Source organism: Malaya genurostris, chromosome 2 (assembly GCF_030247185.1).
Source record: "Malaya genurostris strain Urasoe2022 chromosome 2, Malgen_1.1, whole genome shotgun sequence".
Classification (NCBI taxonomy): Eukaryota; Metazoa; Arthropoda; class Insecta; order Diptera; family Culicidae; genus Malaya; species Malaya genurostris.
The window spans coordinates 265,092,817-265,110,658 of record NC_080571.1 but is presented as its reverse complement, the minus strand read 5'-3'; the positions used below and the strand labels follow the sequence as shown (position 1 = coordinate 265,110,658).

The 17,842-nt window shown below is 36.0% G+C and overlaps 2 protein-coding genes across 4 annotated transcripts in view; one reads left to right on the top strand and one right to left on the bottom strand.

The window, feature by feature from the left end:
• The window catches only part of LOC131429853 (uncharacterized), a 55,569-nt gene that overhangs the window by 13,561 nt on the left and 24,166 nt on the right, over positions 1-17,842 (bottom strand). The window lies entirely within an intron of this gene.
• LOC131429851 (aminopeptidase N-like) lies at positions 11,759-15,061 on the top strand. Its single transcript, XM_058594260.1, has 6 exons — positions 11,759-12,463; positions 12,524-13,249; positions 13,316-13,970; positions 14,035-14,528; positions 14,582-14,660; positions 14,719-15,061. The coding sequence occupies exons 1-6, from the start codon at positions 11,790-11,792 to the stop codon at positions 14,773-14,775; spliced, it is 2,685 nt and encodes an 894-aa protein (XP_058450243.1). The 5' UTR covers positions 11,759-11,789; the 3' UTR covers positions 14,776-15,061.

The following is a 17,842-nucleotide window of genomic DNA, read 5'->3' as shown; positions in this document are numbered from 1 at the left end:
TGTATTTTTATTGCTGATAATTGTACTATTGAATAAACGATAAAAATGTTGCAAATCACTACTGCCGATATGAAAATTTCCGAAAGAAGCCTCCTTTTCTAGGTTCCAGTTTTTATTGGCAGGTGTCGCTACCGGTAAATCAGCTTTGCGACAATGTGCCAATTGTGTCCGGTTCTGACTTTCGGCTCCAGAGTAACTAATATATTAAAAAAATAGAAATAAAATAAAGTACTCTCGATTGATTAAAATGTAAGATTGTATGGGGACATAACAATTCCACCGCAGATGGCAGATTTTTTTTTTTTGAAATTTTATTTTTGTATTTTTTTTATTTGGCTCAAATTTTGAATAGGCGTTATTCATGGCCAAACGAAACGATTTGCATAATCCATTTCCCCTTTTTATTCTAGCCTTACTTTTGAGAAGGGACTAAGAAAAAATCCCATGAAAATTTTCAATAATATATGTTTCAGAAACTGTGAGTTCGATCGGTTTGGTGTCTTCTGCAATGTTTTAGGACTATGTACAAAATTTTGAATTTTATTTCAAAAGAACACTTAAAATTTAAATATCTCATAAACGGATTCTTGATTTTCTTTTTATTTTTTGACATGTAGTAGCTTATGTTCAAAGTAAAATACTGTCAAATTTCTAGAATGGAGAAATAATATTTGATACAGTTGCATATTTACTAAATAATGAAAATTTTTGAAAATCATGACAAACATTTTTTTTATCATTTAGGGGTTAGCCAAATTTTGTGCTAGGGCACATAACCGTTTTCATTATTTTTACGTTTCGTCTTTGACTCATCAGTGCAGAGCAGTTCAAATTGAACTGCTTAGTGCTAAACTCGGCAGTTCAATTTGAACCGCTAAGCAGACGTAAAGTTTCTGCTACTTACAGAACACTTTTCGTTTTGCAACGAAGTGCAATATCTTTTCTGACGTGCCGAACGAAAACGTGTTTTCGACTTTTCTGGCCGATGCAGGTATGGTCATTTAGGGGTTAGCCAAATTTTGTGCTAGGGCACATAACCGTTTTCATTATTTTTACGTTTCGTCTTTGACTCATCAGTGCAGAGCAGTTCAAATTGAACTGCTTAGTGCTAAACTCGGCAGTTCAATTTGAACCGCTAAGCAGACGTAAAGTTTCTGCTACTTACAGAACACTTTTTGTTTTGCAACGAAGTGCAATATCTTTTCTGACGTGCCGAACGAAAACGTGTTTTCGACTTTTCTGGCCGATGCAGATTTTTTTTATATTTTCAAGCAGGTTTTATGAAAGAATGCTAAATTTCTTATGAAAAAGATTTTAATCAAAATTTTGATCATAAAGAATGCATATGCAAAATTTGAGCCATATCATAGAATACAAGAAAAAAATGACTTTTGATTTCGTATGGAATTGCTCCTCGGTGAAACTTTTTTTGAATTCGACTTCCGGTTGCGGAAATATAAGGCAAAAAGCATATTAAATAAATTTATTTTTGTTTCGGTTATTGAGGTTTAGGCCTTAAGATCATTTGCCTCTTTTGAACCTATGTGCGGGGTTGGGAAACAAATCCAGGTAGGTTGAATGAAAAACATTGACTTACTCCTCACACTATAGCCGTGACGATGCGCAAACTCTACAAAACTCTTCCAATATGTAGATCTAGTTGGTAGATGGCTGAACAAATCAGCTTGGCAACCTCAGTTCCAAATTCCGGATGTACCGGAAGATTAAAAAACAGAACTTACATCGAATTTTATGGAATAGTTAAACTGATTATAAATCTTATAGCCTAATACGAAATCTTATCAAACTTCTGGTTTCGGCATTATGGCGTGGTAAGCACTTAAAATTTCAAACCTTGGTTGAAAATTGCGACGCAAAATGTATTAAAAATCATTTCAATTGATCTTGTTAGCTTAAGGCCATACAAATTTACACGTACAATTCGATTCTTTGTAATTCATTGAAATAAAATCAATTTTACATTTCTATGATTAATGTAAAGAGGCCTATATTTTCGTGTCGGAATGTATATAAGTCTTTGAAATGCACTTCTATTATATTTATTTGTGCTACTGAAAACTCTGCATATCACTCTTTCGCCATTTGCACTCATCTGTTAATAAGCTACTGGATTCCTGCGTATTCTATAATTCTTCTTCTTTTAATAATATAAATTTAACTATTTATTTAATAATAATAATTTAACAATCCCTAATCTCTATGATACCGAGGGCATATTCTATAAAATATTGCGGAACTTTCACTTTCATTTTACTTATATAGGGATGTTATCAAATTATTTAATTATCGTTAGTGAAAATTTAAGGGGCGGATACGGTCTAACACATTTAAAAAATCATTTATTTATTTATTTATTTATTTCTTTATATTTTCTTATAGTAAAACATTTCAAGAATATTCTGTGAAATTTTCGAGCCTATCGAAACAAAACGAAAGTTATGGACCTTTATCTTTGCTTGTCTCATACTACGAATAATTACGAGCTCGGCGCACAGGCCCAAGATTTCTGCTTCGATTGACTTAAAAACTTGACCAAATGAAATGTTTCATTTTAACAAATTATAAAAGAAAAAATATGATTTTTTGAAAATGTTAGATCCTACGGGCTCGCTTGAGTAATAAATTGTTTCCACTGATTGTATAGACAACAAACTTCAAACGCGTTTTTCCCGTAAGCAGATTTTGATTCAAATTGATTCCCTCAAAATTCATATGTAGTAAACGTATTTTTCAAAGTATTTTCTTTAAAAGAGTGGTCGAATTGATGCAATAACAACAATCGCTTCCATTATCTTCCCCATCTGAAAAATCGTCATGGACTAATAAGAACAGCGCCCCGTATTGGGCCAGTCAGCTAAACTGACCATAAATTGAATGCATTGCATATATAAATACATCCTCACGTACGAGTGCGCAAACGACAAAAAAAAACTCATCTTTTTTTTTCCTAAACGGCTTGAACATTTCGAATTCATACATACAGTGAGCCATGCCAGTTCTCCTACATGTTCCTGTCATAAATTCTCTTTTGCTTTGCTTTGTCATGTATGGATACTGGCTTTGGTTTGACACAATTATGCTACTTCACTGCACATGTTTGCATACAACAATAAACGATAAATGGAGCGTTTTTTTTCTCCGCCTCGCGTTTAACAGACACCAGTCGAGAAATATGATACATTGTGATTTTAGTGCCTTGTCCAAGTTGATTTCAAATGTTCGTGAGTCTTTTTTATGTTCTCCAAAATTGAAAAAGAAATACAAGCTTGCAAAAGCTTTAAAATTTAAGCACATGAAAAAGATAAAAAAGAAGACACTCTGATTAGGCTTTTATCTTCGTTTTTTGCCTTTCTCATACAGAAAGGCTATACAACCGCTGCGAAAACCGACTTTTGAACCGAGGCCCTGAAGGATAAATGTCATATACCATCCAACTCAGCTCGACGAACTGAGCAAATGTCTATGTGTTTATGTGTATGTATGTGTGTGCATGTACGTATATATGTGTGTATGAGACAAATAATGTCACTCGATTTTCTCAGAGATGGCTGAACTGATTTTCACAAACTCAGATTCAAATGAAAAGCCTTATGGTCCCATAGGTCGCTATTGAATTTTATCTCGATCCGACTTCCGGTTCCGGAATTACAAGACAATATGTGCAAATCTATGAAAAAATGAATTCAATTTACTTGGAAACTTCTCAATCGACTTTCACAAACTAAGATGCAAATGAAAGGTCTTGAAATGCTTCAAAAAGTTATCGAAAAGTTGATCCAAGTCCGACTTCCAGTTCCGGAATTACAGTTGGATTAGAAATTTTTTTCGATTTTATGAGTATTTTTTCACAAGCGATGGCGAAACGAGGTGTAAACTTTTATAAAAATTACTGGTAAATTCATCTGGTTGGCCGACCTTGTTAGTTGGTGGATATATAAATCTACTTCAGGACTACTAGTGCGCAGTTTCTCTTCCGAACGCACCGATACTTGTGAAGAAAAACTCGGAAACGGAACTCACTTCGATTTTTCAGCAACGGTTGAGCCGATTTTCACAAATCATAATTCAAATTAAAGCTCTCATTGTCTTAAAAGATACTGTGCGATTTTATCCAGATCTGACCTCCAGTTCCGAAATTATAGGGAAATCAGTATCAAAACTTTTAAACTGTCATACAAAATGATGCAAAATCGATACGTGCTGGTACGAAAGAAGAAGAAAACGCACCCGCCTAGCACACAGCGTGCTTTGTTCAATTTCGTATAGCGTGCAGGGTAGCCACATTTAAATCTCTATTAACTTGACATAACTGTTTACAAATTGGAAAGGTGAAGTATACCGAAGAAAGTTTTTGATTTTATTCAAGTTTGAAAAAAAGAAACTTTACAGAATCTTCTAGTGATGTTTTTGAAAATGTAAGTAATATGAGAAAGGCATCGTTGCACCGCTAGGTGTTTTAGAAAAGGTTTTGTTTTACTTTTTATTCAACCATAGAAATACAACAACTGGTGTTTAGACATTCAGACTATTTTTGGGGAGCAACTTTATTAGGGGCTGGGGTCCACTAGGAGATTGATAGTACCTATAATCTCTCTCCGGACAATACCAGCCTAAATGCCTTGTGGAATCCGGCGAAAAAAAAACTAAACCAAGAATAGATCCACTGGGTTCCTGCTTCCATGTCGTAGAAGGCGACAATTCCAGGAGCTTCTTTTCCCTCCAGTTATCAGATTTTTTCAACGTTTCACATCCGATTACTCTATTTCATTAAATTATCTCTGCATTCCTTATTGATTTCTTCTGAGAAAATTTTGATGTGGTATTTTTTTTCTTCCATGTTATTGCTTATCTTTCAAGATTATAAATTGAATGATAGAAATCCACTGTTGCGAAGATCCGTTAATAATACAATTTTTTTTAAAGATATTTTTTATTCAGGCCTTTTTGCGTACAAGCTTTACGTGGCCGATTGAGCTGAGTTTTTACCTAAAAAGTTTTTAGTATTGGATCTCGTTGTCACCCTTTATCTAGGGGGAGAGGAACTTCCATTTCCCTCCAGCGAGGATTGAGGGGCAGTTTGTTCGTGGTTCGTCTCGTTATCCATTGCCGTGGTATTGTTGTTGATTACGTTGCTAATTGCTTTAGATGCACCTTGTTGTACATTGTTTGCAGTTGCTGGTTGGTTGGAGGGTAAGTTGTTAACTGCGGCTGGTGTAATTTGCTCTATAGGGGATACGTTGGATGGTTTCGTTGAAGGGGATGCTTCACTGTTGTTGGTGACTGTCACAGGTGTACTGGGGTTGCTTGGGATTGGTGTGAAGGAAGCACCGTTGTCCTTTGGTGTGGTTGTCTCCTTGTCCAGTTTATCACATGGCTTACCGTAGTGAACAGCTTTTTGGCAATATTGACATGTGGCCATCTGATTGTCATAGGTAACAAGTGATTTGCGCGGGATTCTTGCATGTCACATAAGAAGGTATAGGCCTCTTCCACTTTTCTTTTTCGCTAGAGAGAATCTCTCCGTATTGGGACATAGTTTTACGAGTATAAGGATCGATGACGCTTGAGGGAAGATCATGCACACGCACTTCTATAGCACTATCTTCCATATATAGTGGAATGTTGTACTTAATATTTTCGTGCTCCACATAGTGAACATTATTTTTTTTGCGAATTGAATTGCATCCAACTCTTTATAAAACTGGCTGTAAACAACATTATTGGTCTTATTGAAGTAAATGCACACGTTTAATGTCAAAATGTATTTGCTCCTTAAGCAAACCTTCAAGTTCTCGTATCGAAGATCGAATTTTGCACTGCCTGAATTCAACAACAATTGTATTCTTTCGTGTCGGAGGTAGCTTTTGTTCGTTTGGTTCACTCATTTTCGAGGTCGTTCTATTGTTCACTACACAATACTGCACTTGGTTTCTTTCGTCCCGAACGTAAGCGGTTTTGTTTTATGGACTAACTTGGATGAGATGTGAAAGCGAACTGATAATACAATGTTAATAACAGGGATAATATAGATCGGTATATTGAATAAATAGTAGGAAAATGTTTGTTTGATGGATAAATTAATAAATTTTCTCGGTAGCCGGCTACCCAGATCAACCACCAATTAATCACTTTTCGCTGCAAATAATAAAGTAAACAATCAATACGAGCGTGAAATCTGTTGACCTTTGTTTGGTGATTTAAAATTAGTTGATATAATTTATAGAATATGTCACTACAACGAATCAACTATTTTGTCTAAATCCTAATAACTCGTTTATGTTATAGCAGGAAATTCCATTTAGAGAAAAATATGGGAGTTTTTATTCGTTACGCAACAGTATTTCAAATTTTCCTTCAGTTTCCACGAATAAGAACTGTGAATCCCGGGACTTCAGTATCGAATATCGTCGAAAAGTTCACTCGGGAAGTCTGTAAATTTAGTGGTGCATCCGAGTATCTTGAAATCGGAACATACTAAGACGCACGCGAATACTACCATTACTGAAATTTATAATAACAAATATTCTTCTCCCGTAACACTTGTGGAGTGTGCAGTAGTATATATGGCCTCTAGTAACAAGTGTTGGACTAACATCCCTTTCCAGTCCTTAGTCGATCGGGCCTGGCCGACACCGGTACTGATCAAAGAACTCTGGGGCTACCAGAAGATGTACATTGAAGGATGATTTGTCAGTCCCAGGTCTGATCATCTAGAAATTCTCTGTACAATTTCAGCTTATTCCAATCAATCACGGAGTAGCAAACAGGGGTGGTCGCTCCAGATCAAGCTCGGACTATTTTTGGGAAGCAACTTTACGTCTGCTCAGCGATTCATGCTGGACTGCTAGGTGGCATAACAGTTCAACATAAACTGGTACGTACTGGAGAGTTCAAGACGAAACGTTAAAAAAACTTAAAATTGTACATTGATGGTATCTAAGAAAAAGTTGTGAGAAAGAAGTCAACAGAAAAAAAACTAAGTAAAAAGTCTTTGAATATTTTAAGTAATTTTAGTTTGCATATATCAACCCATTTTAAGAATCAGTCTTAAGGTGAAATGTAGTCTCAAAAAAGTCGCGCAAAATTGGCTTGTAAAGAAAACTCATTGATTCGTAATGGATTTTTGAATCCTTTACACTTTGAGTATATCCTAATTCAATCGTTATTGTTAGTGATCACTATTACTTGAACTATGAATCATAAGTAATTACGATTGACTAACATGAGGTTATATGTATGTATTGACTAACTTGTTTACCTGAGTTTAGTAGCAAGCATGGATTCTTCTTCAAATGAACGATTGAAGACATTCAAGTATTTTCGGTATCTTTGAAAGTTCACCAGATCCTTCACGCCGTTGAGTATTCACTTGACACGCATGCTAGAGCGCGGTCGAATTTCCTTATCGAATAGAACACTGTTAAAATAAATTACTGGACTGGAATTATTCCATTCTAATTGACTTCCATAGTCATCTTCGAATAAGTAGAAAGTGGTTATATTATTTTTTTGTGTCAATAGGATCGTAGCACTAGCTATGTAATCGAAGCTATGCTATGAATCGACTGCGAATTCTTTTGAAACCAAAATAAACGTAATACCAAAACTTTGTTTTACTTGACGATGTTCATTCGAGTTTTCTAATTATCTAATATAATTATATGGAGATTGTACCAAATAAATTATGTTCTGATCCACTATTCAGTATAATATATTTTTAAATGTTCTAGATGAACGATAATACTTGGCTTGTATTCATTTCATTCAGCAGCCTGTCAAAATTGAATTTTTAGTTTTGCAATAATGAGTTGCTACAATCTGAAGTAATACCTTTTTTTTTATTTTTTTAAATAACTATTTATTGGTATATGAGTTAAAATTAAAATTATTAAGATTTAAATTGGGTGTTCAGCCACAAGTGGTGACTTTTCAGCCCTATTATATATATATATATATATATATATATATATATATATATATATATATATATATATATATATATATATATATATATATATATATATATATATATATATATGATTTGGTTATTACCATGAAGACATCATTTGCTTCCGCAATTCTGAGATTTTTGTGTAGGGAAAATTCTAAACCTACTTGTATTGTGTAATGGGGAAAAGGAACTTATATACTAACTTACTAACTAATACAGAGAGCGAATCGATTCAATTGAAGATTGCATCGATTTTTGTCGGAATTTGCCTATAATATTATGTGACATTACATCTAATGGTTCTATATTTGTGAGTCTGTGTAACTCATTTGTACTAAACCAGGGAGGACGCTTCCGAATCATTTTCAGAATTTTATTCTGAATCCTTTGAAGCGTTTTCTTCCTGGTGGAACAACAGCTTGACCAAATTGGTACCGCATAAAGCATGGCTGGTCTGAGAATTTGTTTATAAATTAACAATTTGTTTTTTAGACAGAGCTTAGAATTTCTGTTTATAAGAGGATATAAACATTTAATATATTTATTACACTTTGCCTGGATTCCTTCAATGTGATCCTTGAAAGTGAGTTTTTTGTCATACGTTAAACCTAAGTATTTAGCTTGATCAGACCATGTCAATTCCAAGCCATTTAATTTGAGAATGTGATTATTGTTTGGTTCAAGAAAAGAAGCTCTTGGCTTGTGAGGAAAGATAATTAATTGCGTTTTTGCTGCATTTGGTTTAATTTTCCATTTTGACAGATAATCACTGAAAATATTTAAACTTCTTTGTAGGCGACTGCAGATCACTCTTAGATTTCTACCTGTGGCTAACAGACTTGTGTCGTCACAGAATAACGATTTCTGACAACCAACGGGTAGATTTGGAAGATCAGAAGTGAAAATATTATACAAGATTGGAGCTACGCTCGAACCCTGCGGAACACCGGCTCGTACGGGTAGCAATTCAGATTTATAATTCTGATAGCTAACCTGAAGAGTACGATCAATTAAATAATTTTGAATCATTTTGATGAAATATATAGGAAACTGGAAATCAGACATTTTTGCTATTAATCCTTTGTGCCAAACACTGTCGAATGCTTTTTCTATGTCTAGAAGAGCAACTCCAGTGGATAACCCAGAAGATTTATTTGATTTTATCATGTTCGTTACTCTGACAAGTTGATGAGTAGTTGAATGTTCATGACGAAATCCAAACTGCTCTGGTAAAAAATTGAATTCTCATTTATATGAGTCATCATTCTCAACAAGATAATTTTTTCAAAAAGTTTACTGATAGAAGAAAGTAAGCTAATTGGGCGATAACTTGATGTTTCTGCTGGGTTTTTATCAGGTTTTAGGATAGGAATTACTTTAGCGTTTTTCCATCTTTTTGGGAAGTAAGCTAATGAAAAACACTTGTTGAAAATTTTAACCAGGAGTCTCAAGGCAACATCGGGAAGATTTTTAATAAGAATATTAAAAATTCCATCATTACCAGGAGCCTTCATGTTTTTGAGTTTCCTAATAATTGATTTAATTTCATCAAAATTCGTCTCAATAATGTCATCGTGTGATAACACTTGGGTTGAAATATGATCATATTTCAGTGAGACTTCATTTTCAATAGGACTCACAACGTTTAAATTAAAATTGTGGACACTCTCGAACTGCTGAGCAAGTTTTTGAGCTTTTTCACCATTTGTAAGAAGTATTTGATTTCCTTCCTTGAGAGCAGGAATTGGTTTCTGAGGTTTCTTAAGAACCTTAGAAAGTTTCCAGAAAGGTTTAGAATATGGTTTAATTTGTTCAACTTCTTTAGCGAAATTTTCATTTCGCAAAAGAGTAAATCTATGTTTAATTTCTTTTTGTAAATCCTTAACTATGTTTTTCATAGCAGGATCACGAGAATGTTGATATTGTCGTCGACGAACATTCTTCAACCGAATGAGCAGTTGAAGATTGTCATCGATGATAGGAGAATTTAATTTAGTTTGAGCTTTGGGAACTGAAAGATTTCTAGCTTCGATAATGTAATGATTCAAATTATCAATTGCTGTGTCGATGTCCGCAGAATTTTCTAAAATAGTTTCATGATCCACATGATTTTCAATGTGAGATCTGTAATCCAATCAATTAGCTCTATGATAGTTGAAAATAGAACTAATTGGATTAATTATAGCTTCGTTGGAAAGTCTGAATGTTACTGGAAGATGATCTGAGTCAAAGTCAGCATGAGTAATCGATTCACTACAAATGTGACTTTGATCTGTTAGAACCAGATCAATTGTAGACGGGTTTTTCACGGAAGAGAAACAAGTAGGATTACTGGGATGAAGAACTGTGAAGTAACCAGCTGAGAGTTGATTATGAAGTATTTTACCATTACTGTTATTTTGCCTACAATTCCACTGGACATGCTTAGCATTTAAGTCCCCTATTACGAAAAATTTCGATCGATATCTTGTAAGTTTTTGCAAATCGCCTTTAAAGAAATTTAATTGTTCGCCGGTGCATTGGAATGGCAAATATGCTCCAGCGATGAAATAAATTCCATGAATGGTTTCAACTTCGATTCCCAAGCTTTCAATAACTTTAGTATTGAAAGAAGGTAAAATTCGATGTTTAATTTGCCGTTGGACAAAAATGGCAACTCCACCACCCATTCCAGTAAACCTGTCAAATCGATGAACCACATAATGTGGATTACTTTTCAATTTTACATTTGGTTTAAGAAAAGTTTCTGTCACAATGGCAATATGAATTTTGTGAACTTTGAGAAAATTATAAAATTCATCTTCACTGAAGTAATACCTAATCTATGATATTACACAGCCACAGCCAATTGCTTCAGCAACATCAATGCATTGAACTCACCAGACTTGGACATTACTAGCATTATAAAAGACAGTTACTTAGAAAATAAACGATTTCTTACAATAACCATTTTACCATTTTTTTTTTCATTATTTGATATGTAATTTTTGCTCACGATATAATGCCACCGAGCCCACCGTGCATTTCTCACACCATCTCAATACGAAACAGCAGCGCGCAAGCAATAAAAAAATGCGGAATATTTTATGTAAACTTTTCCAATTTTCGGTTGTTTTGACTAAAGTTTTATAATTTTGAGTTGCATTTTTTTGTGAAATTCTGTTACAATCACTACTTTTCAGTTCTGAAACCATTCCCGTGGAACGGAAAAGTAACCGTTTATACATTTCGAAAACCAATTACGACTCGGCAAAGCAAAATTTCTAAATTCTAAGAATACTTAGTTGTGATAAATTTAATTTCGAAAATTTGAGTGTTTTGAGTTTTTTGAAAATCGGTCTAGTTTTAGAATAATTGATCAAAAACGCGACGCGCGCATTCCGCTACATTTTACCTTAAGTCCCTACATCCAACAAAACGAAATTACTGTATGTTTCAACATGTTAAGTGGTATAAATATTAAATTTTTCAACTTTGATATTTCGGTAAATTGTGATGCTAGAGATTTTGATTTGATTTGTTTTTAATAGTTTAACTGGGACATAGTTTGATTTGAAGAAATTCTGAAAACGTGGGCAAGTGAAGTTTTTTTGGATTTGCTCAGTATCAGTGATTTAGATGCAATTCTGTTGGTATATTACTCAAGTATAACAAATACGAATTTTATTTTTCATTCGATAAGATAGGCGCTTCCTAATCGGATAATGATAAAGGGACCAATTCTTTGATATTACTTAATTTTTCTCATTATCACTCCACCGGGACCAGTCGTTCTTCCTTCGTTCATGTGCGCAAAAGTGTTTAATAAGGTGTCAAAATGGTTAATAAGCTTATCATAGTTGTACTAGTTTATCACGTGTTTACTATTAATGCCCAGCGGTTAAAATTAGATATACTAAATTTGCCAATGTCTGAACTATGGAATGAAGCTACCACTCGAACAGCGATTAGAAACTTTGAATCATATAGACTACCAAATACGTCGGTGCCGATTCATTATAATTTACTTCTGGACACAAACGTTCATCTCGATAACTTCACCTTCATTGGAAAAGTTCAAATTCAGTTAACTACTTTGGAAAATACGAAACAATTGGTGCTGCACAGTTCTGGCAATGAAATCACCAATGTTCAGCTCTATAACTCTAATCAACTAACACTTCCTTTGAAAAATTTTGAGTTGGATATTGAGAAGGAATTTCTCGTTATAAACCTCAAAGAAACACTACCGGCCGGGTCAAGATATCAACTTGTGGTAGATTTTTTCGGAGAACTGCGTGACGACTTACTTGGTTTCTATCGTTCATATTACGTTGGTACGGACGGAACTACAAAACATATCGCAGTAACTCAATTCGAAACAAATTATGCACGAAGAGCTTTTCCATGCTTTGATGAACCAGGAATCAGAGCTACATTCTCTATAAGCATCAGCTGTGGGTTAAGTTACAGAGCAACATCCAATATGCCGATTGCAGGAATAACGATTCAGTTAGAGTTCAGCTACTGGTAATTTATGCAGACTCGTTTTCAGTTATATTTCCCTTCTAGGTCAAACCAGAAGAAATTGACTCGTTTCCGTGTGACACCACGTATGTCAACCTATCTGGTGGCTTTCATGGTAACAGATTTTGTCAGCAAGAGAGTTATCCTGAAAGAACCAACGAGACTTACGATGGAATCGTACGCGCGGCCCAGTGCATCCGATCAACTCAATCTCGGTCTACAGAAGGGCGAAGAAGCCATCCGGTCCTTGGAACAATATTGCAACCAGACTTACGATTTACCGAAGCTGGATCAGGTAGCTGTGCCGGACTTCTTTTTCGGTGCCATGGAAAATTGGGGATTGGTTAAGTATGGCGAGCAGTATCTTTTGTATGACGAAAATAAGTCGACCAATCGAGATAAGGAAAATATCATCAACATCATAGTTCACGAGTTTGCTCACCAGTTTTTTGGCAATCTGGTTACTCCTAAGTGGTGGACAGATATTTTCCTTAGTGAAGGGTTCGCTACTTTTTATTCTTATTACATTGGGGCAGAAATTGCACCGGACATTCGTTTTCGAGAATTTTTTACCATCGAAGCCCTACAGCTGGCATTATATGCGGATAGCATGAAATCCACCAGACCTCTATCGTATTTTGTGGAGTCCAATCCAATATCATTGTTCGATGTTATTGCCTACGAGAAAGGTGGAAGCATTTTCCGTATGTTGAATTACGCATTGAAGGAACAAACATTTCAAAAAGGTATTAGACGATACTTGCAAACCAAGTAAGTGACATTTTTTTTTGTTCATAACTGGACTATACTGATTACTGTTTTTTTTCGTGTAACTAGCAAAGACAGTGCAGTGGACGTTTACGATTTATTTGAGAGTCTTCAATCTGCAGCGAAAGAGGACGATGTTCTACCACTCGGCACAACGATCGAAACAATTATGAGCCCTTGGATTTTTCAATCGGGATATCCGTTAGTCACGGTCAGTCGCATGGCAAGTACCAATGAGCTTGTATTTGAACAAGAACATTTCTCGGAAGATGTAGCTTTTCTTCGTACCTGGTGGATACCAATCAACTACCATGTGGGTAGTCAAATTATACCAAATGAAAACGAAAATCTATTCTGGTTGCCTCAAGGTGTTTCCCAGATTTCTGTTCAAATAGATATTCCAACCGAAGCATACGTCTTGGTGAATCCACATCAGACCGGATTTTATCGAGTCAACTACGATACCGAACTGTGGCAACGGTTGATAAGTCAATTAAATCTTGATCACACCAAAATTCCTCCAGTTTCCAGAGCACAACTGATTGACGATTCGATCAAACTGGTTCGAGCAAATAAACTGGAGATTGTCATAAGTTTCGAAATTATCAAATATCTGCAGTATGAGACTGATTACATACCGTGGTATGCTGCGTTCGCTTCCTACAACTTGCAATCCATAAATAATGGTCTGGTAGTTGACGAGGAGGCTTATCAGGCGTTTCAGGTAATAAAAATTTTATTTCAACAATGCTCCCACTGAACGATACATCTATCCGTATTGTACGTAGATATTCCTAAACTCATTGACTACAACTCTGTTGCAAACGGTAGGATTTGTGGCACTTCCGAATGAGCCCCCCGAACATCAACGCCTAAGAACTTGGGCTATCGAATGGAACTGTCGTATGGGTTCAACTACATGTCGTTCCTCCGCAAATCAACTAATGACAACTGAACTTCAAAACACTCAACGCCTTCCATTGTACATAAGGCATAGTATCTATTGTGGTGGGCTTATGGAGTCTTCCGAAGAGCAATTGGACACTGTTTTGAAAACCTTCCAAGAATCAAATGATCCGACTGAAAGATCAATGCTTATCTCAGCTCTTGGGTGTAATGAGAACAATAATTTTTTGTTAAATTATTTAAGCCTAACATTGAATGGAAATCTACAAGTCGGAGAATGGCAGAGGATATTCAGGTCCGTTTACTCCAGGAACAACATTGGATTCCGCTCGTTTTTATCATGGCTGGAGCTTCATTCTCCCGAAATTATCGAAAAGTACGTATGATTTTTTTTTGGAAAATCTGCTCTTCATTGTTATATTCCTGCAGATTTGGAGCTTACCCGGATTTTGTACAGATCCTGGCCGACATTCAATCAAGAACTGAAAAACTAACCGAATTCAGTGCGGTAAGGTGAAGTGTATAGACAAAAACCGCGTAATCGAAACATTATTTTTACATTCCAGCTCATTGATCTATTGAAAGCTGATATGAACGCAAAACTCATTACTAGTCCAATATGAGGTTAGATAACCGCAGATTACTAATTGCATACCGGACAATCGAAACCTTTCTACTCGATAAGCTATAATCAATATAGAAACAATAAATTCAGCGTGAAAATACTCATATGAATTATGGCACAAAAACAGATGGAACCGATATATGTTGTCATCTAATGATTTCAATTACCGGGGTGGAATTATACAACCAAGTTGAATCGACGTCGTTAATCAACATAACCACACTGATCCTCGAATGAAGATTCCGAAAGTCAAGTAAATAGTGTTCAATGCTTCCTAAATAGAACTTACCCCAATTTTTCGATAATTAATAAACCAAGTTATATACGAGGTCTGTTCAAAAAGTTCCCGGAATTTTTTAATTGCGCGCGTCTGGAGAGTCCGGTGGTCAATTTTTTTTTATTGTGTTGGTACATATGTCCCTAATGTATGGTAAGATTTTCAGCTGTATTCATTGTTTACATTCTGGTGTAGACGTGTTTTTTTGAGCTCGGCGATTTTTGGCTTGGTGACGTTGGGTGCTTCCACGTGGACGATTGTGCTTTTGTTTCGACATCATAACCATACACCCATGTTTCATCACCAGTTATGACCCTTTCAAGTAAATTTGGATCGTCGTTGACGTCGTTTAACAGCTCCTGAGCGATGGGAATGCGTTTGTTTTTTTGATCAAAATTCAGCAGTTTTGGAACGAATTTTGCTGTCACTCGTTTCATGCCCAAAACATTTGAAAAAATATGATGGCATGAGCCAACTGATATGCCAACTTCATCAGCAACTTCTCTAATAGTGATTCGGCGATGATCCATAATCATTTTTTCCACTTTTCCCACATTTTCATCGATTATTGACGTGCTGGGTCGACCGGAGCGTTCGTCGTCTTCAACGTCTTCGCGGCCATCTTGGAAACGCGTATACCACTCGTAAACACTTGTTTTTTCATAGCAGACTCACCGTAGGCTCTCTGTAACATTTCGCACACTTGGTTACACTTTATTTCATTTTTCACGCAAAATTTAATACAAATTCTTCAATTCTTCCATTGTTTAAACTAACAAAAATCGCCGAGCTCAAAAAAACACGTCTACACCAGCCGCTACAAGACAGAATGTAAACAATGAATACAGCTGAAAATTTCACCATACATTAGGGACATATGTACCAACACAATAAAAAAATTTTTTTTGACCACCGGACTCTCCAGACGCGCGCAATTAATAAATTGAGCGGATAGATAAAAAAAATCGGTTTTTTTTCGTCACTATCGGTGCCATCATTGTCAAATGCATTTGACGTTTATGAAGTACCAACTTTCTAATGACTATGTGTGAAGTTTCATGATATTTCGATTAGTCTCAAAATAAAATGACAGCCATTCAAGTGAAGCTTCTGTTGTCATTTTCAAAACAATAAATTCAATTTCGTGTGTTAATTTACCATTACTTCTTGGTGAAAAAATACTGTGCCAGCTCAGTACTGGCTTCAAAAGCGTTATCCATCGAGAAGAACCAAACGTGATCATACAGACACCGATGATGGTTAACATTCTGGTCGTCAAATAGAGGTTTTTCTTAGTTAATCACACGACTTATTGAATGAATTACGGAACCGAAAATGTCAGTAATTTGATCATCAAACCCTATCAATAAACCAAAAATTGCTTTCGAACGAGCTTAATATTGTTGAAATCGGCACTGCGCTCCCCAAAAAATTTCAGCGGATGGGAAAAAATCGGTTTTCCGGTTACGTCAATTATACCATTACATATCAGGAACAGTAAGTTCGGTTGAACTTGATTAAAGATCAAAAAGTAACTCTCAAACAAGCCTTAGGTTGCTGTCAGAGTGAACGAGGAAAGCGAAACAAGACAAAGCGTTTTGATGCGATGCACTGTTATCGCATTGCGTTCACTGTGACATGCTTGCTTTGATTGAATGTAAGGTTAATGTCAAAATGAGCGCGGAACGCCATGCGAAGCGAAGCGATTCAATGCAATGTACTGTTATCGCATCGCGTTCACTCTGACAGGCTTGCTTTGATCAAATACACCTAGCTCGCTCGCATACCTCGACGCATCGCCGTACGCTATCACTCTGACAGCAACCTATAGTTGATGTCAGAGTGAGCGCGGAACGTGGACCGAAGCGAAGCGATTCAATGCGATGTACTGTTTTCGCATCGCATTCACTCTGACAGGTTTGCTTTGATCAAATACTACACCTAGCTTGCACGCGCGCCTAGACGCTACGCGTGAAACTTTCACTCTGACAGCAATCTAACAAACTTGCACGCGCGTGTAGACGCTTCGCAAATCGCGTTCACTCTGACAGCAATCTAAGGTTGATGTCAGAGTGAGCGCGGAACGTAGACCGAAGCGAAGCGATTCAATGCGATGTACTGTTTTCGCACTCTGACAGGTTTGCTTTGATCAAATGTAACTAGCTCACACGTGCGTCCAGACTCCTCCTAATCGATGGAGGCGGCAAATCTCTTATTTTGCCCCGGGCGCTAAATTTCCTCGGTACGCCACTGTCAAAATCAGCTGATTACAATGTAAATAAACAATCAGTAATGTAATCGTTTTGCGGTTTAGAGATTTTTGTGTCAATTCTCTCGCAATAACTTGTCGGTTTAACTAAATCACAGCAGATACTGTTTTGGGACATGAAGTAAAAGTAATTTTCACATTTTTAAAGTCGCGATGAGTATCAAAACATCGCAGTGTTTGGGGCTCAAAATGCGAGGGGCCCAACGTAATCGGTGCACTTTCAAATGGCTGGTGCTAACATAACCTGACAACTAATGGCTGGTTTTGTTCCAATTTTATGTCAGAATGTTCCATTTCCTGGTTGGCTAATTTTAATAACTTCGTTCAGACAATGAGGACATTAAAAGTTCCAGGTGGGCTTTTGGGCAGTGTTGCTGAGTATAAGGGAAATCAAAGCCGTGTTGAATAAAATACATACTTTCAATTCGTTATAAGATAGTTGCGTTCCAAGGTGAATTATATTTAATATCTTGTAATTTTATTATTACTGCTACTGCTATATATTTAAAGTATCCCCCT

Bases quoted from the DNA above. Each gene is read 5' to 3' on its own strand.
- LOC131429851 (XM_058594260.1), top strand. From the start codon at position 11,790: ATGGTTAATAAGCTTATCATAGTTGTACTAGTTTATCACGTGTTTACT. The intron at 12,464-12,523 runs GTTAGAGTTCAG...TTTCCCTTCTAG, and splicing joins ATTGCAGGAATAACGATTCA to GTCAAACCAGAAGAAATTGA. The intron at 14,529-14,581 runs GTACGTATGATT...ATATTCCTGCAG, and splicing joins TCTCCCGAAATTATCGAAAA to ATTTGGAGCTTACCCGGATT.